Below are 16,414 nucleotides of genomic sequence, written 5' to 3'. Positions count from 1 at the left end.
AGGAATCTGTTGCTGAACCACCGGATGGGGCTTACACCAAAGATATATTGTATACACTATCTACATATTAATCCTTATTCACTCCGAGTCTTTATGGTAGAGATGATCTTACCTCAGTTTCTCCAGTTTACAGTGAAGATTCTCCAGTACAGCAGAGATCAGCTTCACTCCTGAGTCTCCTAGTTTATTCCCAGACAGATTCAGTTTTCTCAGGTGTGAGGGGTTTGATCTCAGAGCTGAAGCCAGAGCAGCACAACGTTCATCTGTGACACCACACTTACTCAACCTGTAGAGAACAATGACACACTCTTCACTCTCAGATTAAAACAGAAATCTTTGTTTTTCTTAATTGTGTTTATAATTTGTGCAATATCTCTTTTTTAAACAATTAATTCAATATATCAGTAAGATAACTGTTATTCTAAGAGATTATGTCTCTATGTAAGGGAGAAAGATGATATAAAACTGATAAAATGGAATACATTGGTACTGCACGATTAATCATATCGCAATCGCAATGTCAAGCCTAAGCGATTATATGATGCAAAATGCTGCGATTTTATGAAATAAATAAATGCATGTGTGGATATGACAACTCATTCTCTCTCAGAGCTGTTTGCATATTTTCTACACCGCTAATAAAAAGAAGACCAGTCAGTTTCAGTTTAGGCAGTGGCGCGTATAATCACGTCGTGACTCTCTCCGGTGTGCAGCGCGGAGAACCGGTGAAGATGATGCCGAGCACACGGACACTGAACTGGTGGCCAGAATCAATTCTACCTCTGTTATATGGCGATATTTTGTCTATAAGATAACCGACACTGAGCAGAGAGAGCAGGGCTGCCAACTCTCACTCATTCAGCGTGAGACTCGCGCAATCAACACTTTTCACATGCTCTCACGCCACACACACACACGTTCTCACACAGAGAAGAGTCGCGAAGCAAAGAGGACACTGACACCGACTAGACAGAGCAGGATACTTATGATAGGAAACAAATCATCAGCTCTCAGATTCTGTTCATTTTATTACTAAATTCAATCAATAGCATTTTGGCGCTTGTAAATGTGATGTGACAGATCGTGGTCATGAACCGAACATCTCTCTTTACTAGTTAATAGTAAATATACACGAATGAACAATAGATGTGTTGAAAGATACAGTACAACTTACCAAAATGTTTTGAATTGAAATCGTGAAATTTATGTCAAGCTAACTTTATCGTGTGGAGCTATGTCTACCGAGGTGGGTAAGACATCATACACACTATCATAGAACATTGGCATGTACATTTTGTATTGTGTTATCAACCATAAGCCGTAACAGGGGGTGGGCGGATGAAGCTAGCAAACATTACCGCTTATTCTTATCTTAGTTATAGCCTAACCTACCCCCAATGGAACTGAGATTGCCAAATTTAGCTTATCATCGTGCAGACAATGATCCATCGTCGCTTGTTCTTATAGCTAGCCGGTGTGGCTAACCGGTATTGAGGGGGGCGTGTGTCGAATTTATGTTTATGTCGAATTGCTGTAAAGCAGTTTGTGTATCTCGCTCTTTCTCGCTTCTCACAAGACTTCCTATTTCCAACTTACCGGATGTTATTCCCCATGTTGCAAGGTTGTTTTAGCGCCTGGAACGCTGGGGGGAGCGGGGAAAGACACCATTCTCACCAGAACAGGTTATTTTACCATCAAAATGATTTCTAAACGGTTTTATTAAGTTGAAATAGTTGCCAAGTTCCCCTTTAAATGTCCCTGTTTGTCTGGACAGAATGTTCAAAATATTTTATTTTCATGAGCATACAAATGTTCTTATTTATTGTTCTATTTATTTTATACTATTGTACTATTGAGACAAGAACAAGTTTGCAGTAATGCAAAGATGTCATTATTTAATTTTGTGCATTTAGTTGTTGTTGCTAGTTTGAGTTGAGAAAAACACATTTCAGCATTATCACTAATCTGTGTGTGCATTTTCCATGAGAACCAAGCAAGCTGACTCATGAAACCATTTGTTTATTATATCGCAATATCGATTAAATATAAATGCATTAACATTTAAATTAAATTAAAATTAATATAAAAATTCTAAATATAAATGTTTATGTACATACATTAAAATGTATATATTTGAAGATACATTTCTCACACAAATATTATAAAAAACGGTTAAGTAGATCACAAATCAGGTCAGATAGGTGGAGGGTTTAAAAGCTGAAGTGTGACACTTTTTTGTTAAACCATTAATTTATAATGTTTAAGTAAGAAATGTTATAATGTTTTAACAGTGATGCTTGTTCTCAGTGTTACTTACCAAGCTGATCTAGTTGCTGTAACCACAGGCATCAGCTTCTGAAGAACTTCATCTCCAGTGTTTTGTGTGTCACTAATTGAAAACAAAAAATAAATAAGTTAGTTAATGCCAACAATAATAATTCATAACATAAGTAATTAATACATTATACTTTCCTAAATACCCTCAAATATTATTTTAATTAAACGCTGCTTCATAAAGGACATGTGAAAGTTGTTTTATTATCTATAACTAGAAGCCTCGTATTCAGCCAACACAGATTTGTTTTTTCTTTATCTTGTCAATGTCGCTGTGGCAGGTCTATTACTCTACATTTACACTACAACACTATTTTGACATATCAGATTTCTTTTGTCCTGTCAAATGCGTATATTTTCATGAATCAATAAGTATTTTGTGTTAAACAAGTTGTTTTTGAAATGAGAAGTAAGATAATTGTGATAAAGTCACATTAGCTGCCACCGCTGGCGAAGCAACACACAAACACAAAGACACAGACACACACACAGACACACGTCCCGTTCCTCCCTCACACTGCTGCTATCATAGGAGCGGGTGCACACGAGATGCTGACAGCACATGGACATTCACCCATTTCACTCTCCCTTCCATATCCGTTTCATACACTTACACTGCACTGTCTCGTCGTTTCGTCCCTGTGTTGTGTGTGTGTGTGAGCGGAGTCAGTCTTCCAGCGGACTGTAAATAAATTGCACGAAGTGCTTCTGCGAGTGCGCCATCATTTTTACATCCCTTTACAGACTCACATTTCTCCTCGAGGGCGTCCACTATTAAAACTTCATTTTGGAAAAATACTTTCTATTAAATATCTGTATATTAACTGGCTTTTTTATTAATGCAATACAATGAATGACAGCCGTCTGTGTCTCCCAGTGTCTTACATTATTGTCAGTTTAGTGTTCAGTTTAGTGTGTACACAGAAACAAAAGATAACATGTATGCCTTCATCTCCGTATATATATTATTTGTGTCTTACATTTCAAAATAAACTCAGATAAACTCAGTGCCGACTCGATTTTCATCAGTTCTTTTACATGAATTGGAAAGTGTGCAAAGGATTGTGGCAGATTGAAGAACATGAAGGATACACTTGATGCATCCTTCAAAATGAGATGATTTAAAGACACAAAATGAAGTCTGTCTTCAAAGATCCTTCAAACTGAGACGGCCTTCAGAGGCGCTTGATGACGTGGCAGTCGAGATATGCAGCCTTACTAGGACACAGCCACGGTTTGAGAAACACCCGCAAATTATGTACAATATCCCAGAAATCAGTCTGTGCCCCGTGATTTAAACACCTCTGATCTCTGAGTTTCTCTTCGTTCATAATGTTTTAGACTGTAATGATTGCACTCAGTGTTACTTACCGATCATTTCTGGCTCCTATTAAGCTCTTCAGGTTAAACTTCAGCAGTGTCTTCTCTGAGGACAACAACACAAACACTAAAGCTGACCACTGAGACGAGGAGAGTTTCACAGAACGTAATCCTCTAGACCTCATATGAGGTTTAACTTCGTTCACTAGAGAAAGATCACCCAGTTCATTCAGACAGTGAAACAGATTGATGTATTTATCTGGAGAGGGATTCTCACTGATCTTTCCTTTAATATAGTCAACTGTTCTCTTATTGTTGTGAGATCTGTTTGCTGTCTGTGTCTTTAGTTCTTGTAAGAGACTCTGATTAGACTCCACTGACAGACCCAGAAGGAAACGAAGGAAAAGGTCCAGATGCCCATTTTTACTGTGTAAAGCCTCATCCACAGCTCTCTGATGGAGATCAGATAGGGAAACTGTGTCTCCATTAGTTGGTTTGGTAATCTGGTCAAACACATTGATGTTATTGTTGATAAAGGAGAGATGCACATATAGAGCTGCTAGATGTTCCTGAATGCTCAGATGAACAAAGCAGAAGACTTTCCCCTGATACAAGCCCAACTCCTCTCTGAAGATCTGAGTGCACAATCCTGAGTAAACCGATGCTTCTGTCTCATCAATGCCACACTCGCTCAGGTCTTCCTCATAGAAGATCAGGTTGCCTTTCATAAGCTGCCGATAAGCCAGTTTCCCCAGTTTGACGATCATGTCTTCATCTTTCACTTTCTTCTCATAGTCCTTCTCATGTTTGATGTTGGTCTGAATGAGCAGAAAGTGTGTGTACATTTGAGTGAGAGTCGTGGGAATCTCTCCTCTCTCTGCTTCACTCAACATCTTCTCTAGAACAGTGGCTGAGATCCAGCAGAACACTGGGATGTGGCACATAATAAAGAGGCTCCTTGAGGACTTCAGGTGTGAGATGATTCTTTTAGCTAATTTCTTTTTACAGATTCTCTTCCTGAAGTATTCCTCCTTCTGTGTGTCACTAAAGCCTCGTACCTCTGTCACTCGATGGACACACTCAGAGGGGACGAGATCCGCTGCTGCTGGTCTGGAGGTGATCCAGATGAGAGCAGAGGGAAGCAGATTCCCCTCAATGAGGTTCGTCAGCAGCTCGTCCACTGAGGCTGATTCAGTCACATCACACAACCTCACATCGCTCTGAAAATCCAGAGAGAGACGACACTCATCCAGACCATCAAAGATGAACAACACTTTATACTCATCACTGGATATGTCCATTTCTTTGGTTTCAGGTAAAAAGCGATGAAGAAGATCTGAAAGACTGAGTGTTTTGTCCTTCATCAAGTTGAGCTCTCTGAAAGCAAGTGGAAATATGAGCTGGACGTCCTGATTCTCTTTCCCTTCAGCCCAGTCCAGGATGAACTTCTGCACAGAGACTGTTTTTCCAATGCCAGCGACTCCCTTTGTCAGCACAGTTCTGATGGGTTTGTCTTGTCCAGGTAAAGGTCTAAAGATGTCACTGCATTTGATCGGTGTGTCCTCTGTTTCTGCTCCCCTGGACTGTGTCTCAATCTGTCTCACCTCATGCTCATTATTGATCTCTCCACTTTCACTCTCTGTGATGTAGAGCTCTGTGTAGATCTCATTCAGGAGTGTTGGGTTTCCCTGCTTTGATATTCCCTCATACAAACACTCAAACTTCTTTCTCAGATTTGATCTCAATGTGTTGAGGACTTCAGCAGGATTAGAGTCATGGCTGTAAGATTAAAAAATATCACATTATTACACAAGTCAGAGAAATAAATAACCATAAATTACAATATTATTTGTTTGCTGTATTATGGGACACAGAACATCATTGGGTTTCTGAAATGTTTAAATCATTAATCATGTGTTTGAGTGATGTGTTGAACAAATTGAACAACATCAACAACAAAAGTCCTGCATTTTACCTGAAACCAGGATACATGCTTTCATTAAAGTCTTGTGGTTGAATCACAGGCTTGTACACAGTTTTGTTTTTAACTGGTCTGGATAGAAGATTTGACTTTAAATCAGAATGAAGAGGGTAAAGAATCAGACACACTGATATTGATGTAATTGTGTCATTAACTGAGTAACAGACCAACAACTTTTGCAGTGTGTGAATGTATTAACAATACAATACATTGTAACAGTATAAAACGTTACTTGGTGTTGTATATGTTTTTTTGAATGGGAGTCAATGGGATGCTAACAGCAGGTGATGGTCTGATAGCCAATGGCGGCGCCCGGGGAAGCTTCAACATAATATGAAACGCTGGCCCCCTGGGTTAAACTCATGGCTACCTACCTTCTCATAAGTCCTGTTTGAGAACCTTAAAGGACAAGTTCGGTATTTTACACTTAAAGCCCTGTTTACAGATCGTATCTGATGAAATAGAACGGGTAAGATTAAAATTTGGACACATGCTGCTGTTCCGAGAATTTTAGGTTTATTTCGCTTTCCCCCCCCACCCCCACCCCCACAATGGATGTCTATGTGCACTCGAACATTCATTCCTAAAACACATTAAACTTTCATTTACAAAGACGTGAAACTCACCGAGTGGTCAGGGGTGTTCACTGGTATGTTCACTCAAAAATCGCTGAAAATGATGCATTCCAACAGGTTTTATCGTAGTTTTTGTCCAACTCCATTGACTTGTATTGAAAGAGCTGTGTGAGGTACGGTATTACTCCGCCACTTCTTCTTCTGCTTCTTCTGTGTATTCAATGAAATGCCAGTGGTTTGCTTGCAATTGGCAAAGGTGCATTATCGCCACCAACTGGGCTGGAGTGTCTATTATTCAAGCTCTCAACGGAAGAATTTACGGGTGTGAGACGTTTGGAAAAATAGATCCACAGTTTTACAACGAATGGTAAAACACCTGTTGGAATGCATCATTTTCAGCGATTTTTGAGTGAACATACCAGTGAACACCCCTGACCACTCGGTGAGTTTCACGTCTTTGTAAACGAAAGTTTAATGTGTTTTAGGAATGAATGTTCGAGTGCACATAGACATCCATTGTGGGGGTGGGGGGGAAAGCGAAATAAACCTAAAATTCTCGGAACAGCAGCATGTGTCCAAATTTTAATCTTACCCGTTCTATTTAATCAGATACGATCTGTAAACAGGGCTTTAAGTGTAAAATACCGAACTTGTCCTTTAAGTTTACGCTCAAACGTGAGTATACTGTTTAATAAAAGTTTGAGATGTCATGTACTGTAAATTACAAAGGCTAATGTGAACTATTTGTTTTTTATATAGAAAGGACTTTTAGGACACTTGGATTTGTTTGTTTGGAACCTTTGTTGGTCCATGCTGCATGTGTGATCTTTAATTGGTCACCATTTACCACTCGTTCTTTCGTAAGCAACGTGGGTTTGCTGCTACGGATCTACAGGGCTGCCTATCTCCATTTCACACGTTTTCGGACTACTGGATTATAACATTGCATCGCTCTCAAATAATCGTTTGGATCTCAGTCATTTCATCTCCATCATCGTCTTATTCATCGAACTCTGATCAATCATGATAAGTTTCATTTTATTGACTCTCTCTTATCAGACCTGCAAACTCCTCAGACTAAAAAAGGTGACAGTGTCGCCGGGGGGGATTGGGGGGGGGGGGTGCAGACTAACTTTTTTTTTTGCTACATGCCATGGGATTAATCAATGCATGCTGATGAATGATGTATAATAATAATAATTAATCTGCATACCCTAGTTTTGCACTGATGTAAAAAGACTGACAGTGACACAATAAGACCTAATGTTAGCAAAATGTTTTAATCTTTTAACTCTTAAAAAAAAACTATTAAAAAAACATGTATGTTCCTTAATGTTTGATTATAATTTTGCTGTCTTCACATAGGGATGGGAATTGATAAGATTTTATCAATAATAATGCCACTGACGATTCTGATTATCGATCCAATTCTTTAACGATTCTCTTATCGATTCTTGATAGCACTGTGTGGAAAAATGTAGTCATATGCTTTTAAAAAAACAAAACAAGTGGTTTTATTTATTTTAAAGTTTAAGCTTGAGTTAGCAAACTGTACTTTTTATATAATTTATGTAATAAATAGAACCTTATTGTAAAGTGTTACAGATTAGTTATACACCGATTCAGACGTCTCCTGAGTTCACTGTTGGAAATATCAGTTGTTTTAACCATTCATTAAAATGAATCGGTTCAAAGGAGCCATTAGTTCGCGAATTGGACGTGTCGTGCGCGTTGTGTGATTATCCCAGCAGTTAGGACATGGACATCCAAGATTTGTGTCAACATAGAAAACATTTCATCACTGTATAGTTTTATTTCGTTTAATTAAAGTGTTGTTTTATGTCAGCTGAATGTCCAGAACGCTTTTCAGAGAAGATAAGGAAACTTATTTAGCACAATTTACACCCAGCAGTAATTCAGAAAAAAAATAAAAAAAAATCTCCGAATGCTCCACATGAAACTTTGGTCTTCCGACCTTTTACCACCGTGTCGATTTATTTTGATTAATATGTGCGAGGGAGAGAGCAACACAGCGCTTAGTTTGGAGACGGTGAAGTCGTTTACACAGAGTGCGCGCGCGCTACCGGCTCTCTCTCTCTCGTTCTTTCAGTTAACATACGCCCTGTCACAAACGCAGCCGTTCATCTACATTACTCACCGATCAAATAAGACTTTGGCGGGACAAAAAATCACTTTGGCGGGTGCTAAAACAAGTTCAATGCAGGAAAATTCATGCGTGAGTTTCCATTAGACTCGCACGGTAGCCAGGCGTCTCATCAAATGGCGAGCTCAGCTCAGTTGACTCTGTGTGCTAAGTGCTAAGATTCCAATTGGCCAAGAGAAAAAGTGCTAAGATTCCGATTGGCCCAGAGAAATGTCCATTATAAGAATTATCCAATAATGTTTCGCAATTCTAGCCTGCATGGCAGTTACTGTGAGAAACAATACCCCCCCCCCCCCCCCCCCCAAAAAAAAAAAACTCTCCGGTTCTATGCGATTCACGTAAATGACCCAATTGACCAAGAAAACGGCGATTGTCGCCGAAAAGCGACAAGTTTGCAGGTATGTCTTATGCTCAAGGACAGAGACTGCTCTGGTGTTTAAATTGATTTATCTGTTGTGCACTTGGGAATAAAGCAAAACAGGAAAGTATTTGTTTGATGAAGTGGTTGTATTTTCAGTACATGTCGAATTCTGTTGAACCCCTCAGATGTATCATCTTAATTTAAGGGAGGTGTTACAACATAGAGCTTTACACAAGAGCACAATGATAATCATTAATAGACTGAAACTTATAGGATTTTAACTTAGAATTACTCGGTTCATATTCAGACCATTAAACTGCAGTATATTAATTAATAATAATTTAATAAAAATCAAATACTATAAGTATAACTTTTGATATACCTGAGATCAGGCCGTTTGTCTCCACTCTTAAATGCTGGTGGCCGATTCATAGACTGGTTACTCTTCATAGACACACAGCTGGACTCTGGTTTTGATCTCTTCTGCTGGACTGAACTGGTTTTCAAACTAAGTAAAATAAAAAGCATACAGACTTATAAATGTTATGCACTTTTACAGAATCTTCTGTCTAAGGAAAGACCAGGGAGTGTTGTTACACTTTTGCTTTAACATCTGTAATTCAGTGTGTTTTGCACTGTCTCTCAAACTTTCAGAAAAATAAAAATTTCTACTTTTTGAGAAATTGACTTACTGGTTTACAAATGTTAAGCATGATTAAAAAAATGTAACAAAGTAGTATTAGGAATTATGAATTCAAAACAAACAAACTGAAAACAACTATAGAACCAGTGTTTCCCACACATAGACTAATTTGTGGCGGTGCGCCACAGAATAAACACCGGCCGCCACATATTGCGTTTTGTTATATATATATATATATATAAAATAAAAGGTTTTACGCTATTTAAAACACGCAGCGTATTCATTCAGCTGCATTTCCTTTCCCCGCTCTCCCTCCGTCTCTCTGTCCGTCACACGTCTCTCTCACAAGCGATTTTTTTGTCTTGCCAAAGCCTTATTTGATCGGCGAGTGATGTAGATGACTGCTGCGCTTGCGATAGGGCGCATATTACTGAAAGAACGAGCAGAGAGAGAGAGAGGCCTGGTCGCGTGTCTTCAAACTGCCCTGCTCTCTCTCGCTCCCTCGCGCATATTAATCAAAATCAATTGAGAATTGACACAATGGTAAAAGATCGGAAGACGAAGAGCGAAGTTTCACGTGGAGCATTCAGATTTTTTTTTTCCTGAATTACCGCTGGGTGTGAATTGTGCAACAAAAAAACAAAAAAAAAACAAAAAAAACCTTTTTACGTTTTTTATGTTGCCTTATCTTCTCTGAAAAGCATTCCGCCCATTCAGCTGACATAAAAAACACTTTCAATAACCAAAACAAAACCTATCCAATGATGAAATGTTTTCTGTGTTGACAATGACAAATCTTGAGCGATGTCCTAACTGCCGGGATAATCACACAACGTGTGCCGCGGTCCGCTAATGACACGTCCGATTCGCGAACTAATGACTCCTTTGAACCGATTCACTTTAATGAATGGTTAAAACAACTGATCTGTCCAACACGGAATCGGTGTATAACAAATCGGTAACACTTTACAATAAGGTTCCATTTATTAAACTCTAGTTAACTACATTAGTTAACATTAACTATTAATAAACTGCACTTCTACAGCATTTATTAATCTTTATTAATGTTAATTTCACCATTTACTAGTAGCCTACATTATTTAAATCAAAAGTTGTATTTGTTAACATTAGTTAGCCTAATGCACTGTGTGAAGTAACATAATAAATAAAAATACAGCTGTTCATTGTTTGTTCAACTAAGATTAACAAAGATTAATAAATACAGTAACAAATGTATTGCTCGTGGTTCATGTCAGTTAGCCTAATACATTAACTAATGTAAACAAATCAAACCATATTTAACACCTCTTAAAATGAGAATGTAAGTGTGCTTACCCCATTTTTTATTAAGAGTGGTTAGCAAGATTTAACCTTAATAAACTACTGTATTTTTTAGGTTATCTATATGACAATGTGTAGAACAATTACCAAAACAATCTTTTAGTTTAGACTGTTTGCGGTAAATGCAGTTGGGTTGTCAAGGTCAAAACTCTAAATAAGCTGTGAACTTACTATAAATAATGTTATGTCATTTTTTTAGTCTTACACTGAATGTTTGGATTTTGTGAAGGTGTAAATCATTTTTGATTAATAATAGTGTGTGATATGAACTCTAGTGCAATTCAACCAAACTAAATGAGGTAGGTGTGAAAGCACCCTTAGTGGTACTGGACTAAGTTATCTTTCAAGTCTTATTGCACTAAAACTGTCAAATACACACAAGGTTTACTAATGTTGTTCCAAACCTGTATTCATTTCTTTCTTCTGAACACAAAAGATGATATTTTGAAGAATGTGGGGATCAAGACAGTTGTTGTTCCCCATTGACTTCCATAGTAGGAAACAATGAACTATGGAAGTCACTGGGGATCAACGACTGTTTGGGTACCCACAGTCTTCAAAATAACTTATTTACAACAGAAGAAAGACAAATTCAGGTTTAAAACAACTTGAGAGTAAACGATAACAATTTTCATTTTTGGGGGAACTATCCCTTTAATGTTAATAAAACAACAAAACACAAAGAGAAAATCTTTCACTGCTCTGGACTGAGAACTTAATTAGTAGCTTTAATAAGAATCAGTGTCTAATTTATACAGTGAAGTCTATATAGTGTTTTATTTTTATACAGTGAAGTCTATGTAGTGTTTTTATACAGTGAAGTCTATGTGGTAGTGATGTGTCGTTCGCGAACGATCCGTTCATTTCGTGTCACATGACAAATGAACCAAAGACTCCGAAGGGAAATTAAATATTTATGTTCCCTGTAAATTATCTTTGGCTGCATTATAATGATTTCTTCAGTCAAAATATGATCAAGATTGCGTTGGTGGATGTTCTCGGGGAATTTGGATGTTAAAAGTATAACATTTAAAGCCACTTAAAAGAACGAAATGACTCGAAGATTTGTTCATTTTGATGAACGAGAGAGTTAGTAAAATTATCCGAACTTAAAAACGATATCTCATTAGAAGAGTGGAGTACAATTTGCTTAAAGTCGCAAACACAAACCATAAATACTCGTCTTAGACACTTACAATATAATTGGATAATGAGGACCTATATAACCCCTGTAAGATTAAACAAATTTAACCCAAATATCCCAGATCTTTGTTTTAAATGCAATAAATTCCCTGGTACATTTTTTCACTGTGTTTGGGAATGTGAGGAGATTCAGAAATTTTGGGATGAGGTGACCCAATGCATTTCTCAATTTACTTCTTCTCAAGTCACGACATGTCCTATGTTATGTGTATTGAATTTATATGCAGAAAATTGTTCCTTGTCTGTAAAAGAGAGAAAAATGGTGGATTTGTGTTTACTGCAAGCCAGACGGTCTATTGCTTTATATTGGAAAAAGGCTGATTGCCCCTCTCTTGGACTATGGCTAAGAAACCTGTCATCTTGTTTGGCTCTTGAAAAGCTTACATATATAACAAAGACGAAATCATCTGAATTTGCGTACATCTGGGAGGTGTTTCTGAATTTTCTTAAAAGTGGAAATATTGAAGATGCATTAGATGTGTGAAGTTTTATATGTAGGAAGAATCTAGCTAATTTTGTAACTTACTATTTTGTATTTCTATATGCCTGCCTGGGGTTTGGTTGGGGATTGAAATGTTTTTGTCCTAAAAATGTGAAAACTCAATAAAGACATGTTAAACAACAAAATGATCCGAACTTCCCATCACTACTATTTAATGTTTTATGTTTATATTTGTTAATTTAATTTCTTTCTTCTTACTGTTTAATAAATCTACTGTAGCTGAAAAAATAAAGCACTGTTTATTTCATTTATATATTATGTTGTGTATATAATGTGTACCTTTGTTCTTATTTTTTAATAACAAAAAAATAATGACAAAGTTTTTATCTTGGCCACTTTGGCCTAAATGTTTACTATTCTTTTTCTTTTATATTTTGTTACATTGTAAGGCTCTGTTTTTAAAATAGGAACATTAGTTTGGCTGTAATGCTGTCACTTACAAAATAGTAAAAACAACATTTAAAAAAAGAATCATGATATAAAATCGTGATTTTCCGGAAAAAAATCGTGATATGATATTTCTGCCATATCTCCCACCCCTAATATAAAGGTGGAAAAAATTCTCAGCTTATATTTGCTTGATGTCAAGTCACCTTCATTTATATAGCGCTTTAACAATATAGATTGTTTCAAAGCAGCTTTACAGTGATAATAGAATATTACAGTAACAGAGATTGATTAGGCTTTACAGCAGATCTAGAATAAAGTTATTGTGCAGCTAAAGTATGTTTTGATTGATTCACTTCCGTCGCAAAGATCATTAACTATTAACTTAGTGGCCGCTAACACACACCGTTCTAACAGAAAACCCTTGATGCGCTCCGGCCGCTCATTCTCACAACAACAGTGTTTGACGCTCGAGAACACAAACCCTGAAATAGTTCCAATATGCAAGCGTTGAAATATTTAGAAAAACGTCATCTCTGTGTGAACTTCAGAAAGGTGAATCTGTGAAAGCGCTGATGGCGTGCACATGCGTATTACGTGTTTAGTCTATAGGAATGTGCGTTTGAATATATATGTGCACAGGCGTGTAGTCCTTAAATTGAACTCACCAAATTACTTGTCATTGATGTCATTGCTAGTATTAGACTGACTGGCTTTGATAAATTATGCCACTAATTCAAACGTGTCATACTATAAGAATAACTTTTATAGAAATGATATACCTGAGATTAGGCCGTGTGTCTCCACTCTTAAACTCTTCTGGCGGATTCATAGACTGGTTACTCTTCACAGACACACAGCTGGACTCTGGGTTTGATCTCTTCTGCTGGACTGAACTGGTTTCAAAACTAAGTAAAATAAAAAGCATACAGATTTATAAATGTTGTGCACTTATACAGGAATCTTCTGTCTTAGGAAACACCAGGGAGTGTTGTTACACTTTTTCTTTAGCGTCTGTAACTCAGTTGTTTCAAACTTTGATTATAATTATTTTAAAAAATGAACTCACTGGTTTGCAAATGTTAAGCATGATTCAAAAAGTGTAACAAAGCGACTGAGAAAACCAGTAATATTAGGAATTATGAATTCAAAACAAACAAATTGAAAACAACTATATAATTATAGAATGTTTCAACATCAACCCCGATCACATGACTCTTCTCAAAGGCACAATGGAGGATGAAGGCTCAACCGACTAAAGAGACCAATGTTTAGCTGAGCTTTAAAGACAAACCACCTTACTGTACTCTAGTAACGGTGCTCTTGCTGTGAAACATCACTGTTCTGACCAGACACTGAGAAGCTTTCAACAAATCTGAACCAGCGGTTAGACAAATCCACTCAGTTTTACACCTACTCCATTATATAAAGGTGGAAAACATCTCATCTCACATTTACTTGATGTCGTTGCTAGTAAATAAATTATGCGTCTAATTCAAAAGTGTCATACTAAAAGCACATCTTTTATAAAAAAATATATATACCTGAGATTAGGCCATTTGTTTCCACTCTTAAACATTATTGACAGATTCATAGAGCGGTTACTCTTCACAGACACACAGCTGGACTCTGGGTTTGAGCTCTTCTGCTGGACTGAACTGGAACAGAGAACAGATTCAGTTTAAACCTTAAGATTATTGTGTTCATTCTTAATGAGATGAACCATATTAATATAAACAAACACATTCATCTTTCATCAAAAAGCACTTTGAAGAAACTTTATGATCTTTTTATTTAATAGTTCATGTTAGTTTTAAAACAAAAACACAGGCATTTTTTTTTTTTTTTTTTTATTCCATAAACTTTCTTTGATCTGTGTGTCTGTGGGGTGGGTAACTCTTTTTCTGAGATGTAACACAATATTTAACAGTGTTTGTTGAAAGCACCTGCATCCTGGAGGAGAATCTCCATCTCTGGATCCTTGTGAATCAGCCATGATGAAGATACAGGAGAATCTGATGAGTTTGATCTCCTCCACTGACTCTGAATGAAGAAACATTCACACACTAAATTAAATGATTAAATGAATTAAACAACCTTCATCATCTATCTTCATAATTTGAATCACAAACATCACCAAACACAAAAGAAACACTGAAGCGAAAGAAACCTTTCATTAAACCTTTCATATCAAAACAATCACTTAAAATGTCCTCCAGACTCTCAAGAGATTCATATTAATATGAGGAAGTCACACATGAACACTCACCCTGATCAAACTTTTACAAGATACAGGATCTCAAATCCTCCAGCTTTAACATCATAAAACCACACGGACATTCCTGCATAAACTTTGATAAACGTTTCTATTAAACTCTTTGATGCTCTGTTTTTCCGTGTCGTATTCCTATTTTTCCTGCTTAAAATAGCGGCAGGAGAACTTACTTTCACTGCGTTCCAGTCCACTTTTAGGCACTGTTTACACGAGAAAGCTCGCGGGTGAAAACGTAAAAATATTTTATCAGATGTGCCTTTCGTTTAGACGGCGACGGCGTTTTTATATGGCGGGTACTCCGTGCCAAAATCAAACATCCGAACGACCGACCGACCGATCGAACGTCTATCCGAACGTCTTGAACTTTCAAACGGGTGACCCACGTGACGACCTGACGTGACGTCAGCGTCTTGAAATTTGCAGCTTTTTAACCATACAAGTATACAAGCTGATGCGTAAAGACTATAAATGGATATGATAGGCACTATAGGCCTACAGATGTTATACCTAAAATAATACTCAACCATTTCCTGCACTTCCCTGAATAAGCCTATTCTAGTGTTGTAAGCTATTCTAAGTGATGAACTGAACAAGTTACCACCTGGAGGCTATATCATGACTTTCTGTGTATTTCATGACTCTAATGTTTCAAACACCAGACTCACCTATTGTAACTGTATAGGCTACAGTGGTAGGCTTTTAATTAATGTTGTTGTATTTCTCCTTTTTTTATATCTGTCAAACGGATTAATTGTATATTGTCTGATATGTTGTTTTACAAGTAAGAGTTAAAATTTATAAGATAAACGGTGTTGGAGCCATTTATGTTTATTGTTTGCATAATATTTTATTTTGTTTGGATATATTTATATTAGTATTTTGGACACTGGGTGACAGTGATTCGATGCACATGGTTGTATAAAAGGGGGCATAGGTGACAGGAAGTTATGGCCACATGTAGGGGGAGCACACACAGTTCTCACCAGACCAAAGAGCATGGATTACAGATCAGATACACGGCACGCTAACAACTGGGAACAAGAAATTTCTTAATCAACTGGTATGTTCATCTGTTTGTACAATTTATTACAATAAACCACAAACCTCAACTGCAATAATCTCTGGAAAATCTTTGTGTGTCTGCATAGAAACTTCACCCCTACCTGTGTGCATGATGGCAAACTTCGTTTAAATAAGATACGGATTGCCAAAACATAAGTGAGAACTATGCTCTATGAGTGAAAATTGAGCCTGTAAAAGTATTGGAACTGGATAAAGATTGTTTCCACGGAAGAACTGATTGTTTTCTTTCATGACTGGACGCCGTC

General features: G+C 37.1%; 1 protein-coding gene across 3 annotated transcripts in view; it reads right to left on the bottom strand.

Moving 5' to 3' along the window:
- LOC307167411 (protein NLRC3-like) overlaps nucleotides 1–15,462 on the bottom strand; it is a 102,461-nt gene extending 86,999 nt beyond the window's left edge. Inside the window, exons 1-8 of one of the 3 annotated variants that reach the window (XM_079886488.1) lie at nucleotides 15,081–15,462; nucleotides 14,758–14,854; nucleotides 14,356–14,469; nucleotides 13,594–13,719; nucleotides 9,118–9,243; nucleotides 3,706–5,433; nucleotides 2,318–2,389; nucleotides 113–286 (exon numbers count right to left, since the gene is read on the bottom strand). In XM_079886488.1, coding sequence (XP_079742614.1) covers nucleotides 113–286; nucleotides 2,318–2,389; nucleotides 3,706–5,433; nucleotides 9,118–9,243; nucleotides 13,594–13,719; nucleotides 14,356–14,469; nucleotides 14,758–14,807 — 2,390 coding nt within the window. In that variant the 5' untranslated portion in view covers nucleotides 14,808–14,854; nucleotides 15,081–15,462. The remainder of the gene's footprint in view (nucleotides 1–112; nucleotides 287–2,317; nucleotides 2,390–3,705; nucleotides 5,434–9,117; nucleotides 9,244–13,593; nucleotides 13,720–14,355; nucleotides 14,470–14,757; nucleotides 14,855–15,080) is intronic. The other 2 variants (XM_079886489.1, XM_079886487.1) reach the window with 2 other exon arrangements.
- Nucleotides 15,463–16,414: the final 952 nt, after the last annotated feature.

This window comes from Squalius cephalus (assembly GCF_949319135.1).
Source record: "Squalius cephalus genome assembly, chromosome: 11".
In the NCBI taxonomy this organism is placed as follows: domain Eukaryota; kingdom Metazoa; phylum Chordata; class Actinopteri; order Cypriniformes; family Leuciscidae; genus Squalius; species Squalius cephalus.
Note: the sequence above shows the minus strand (reverse complement) of the source record. Positions and strands in the feature narration are given on the sequence as shown.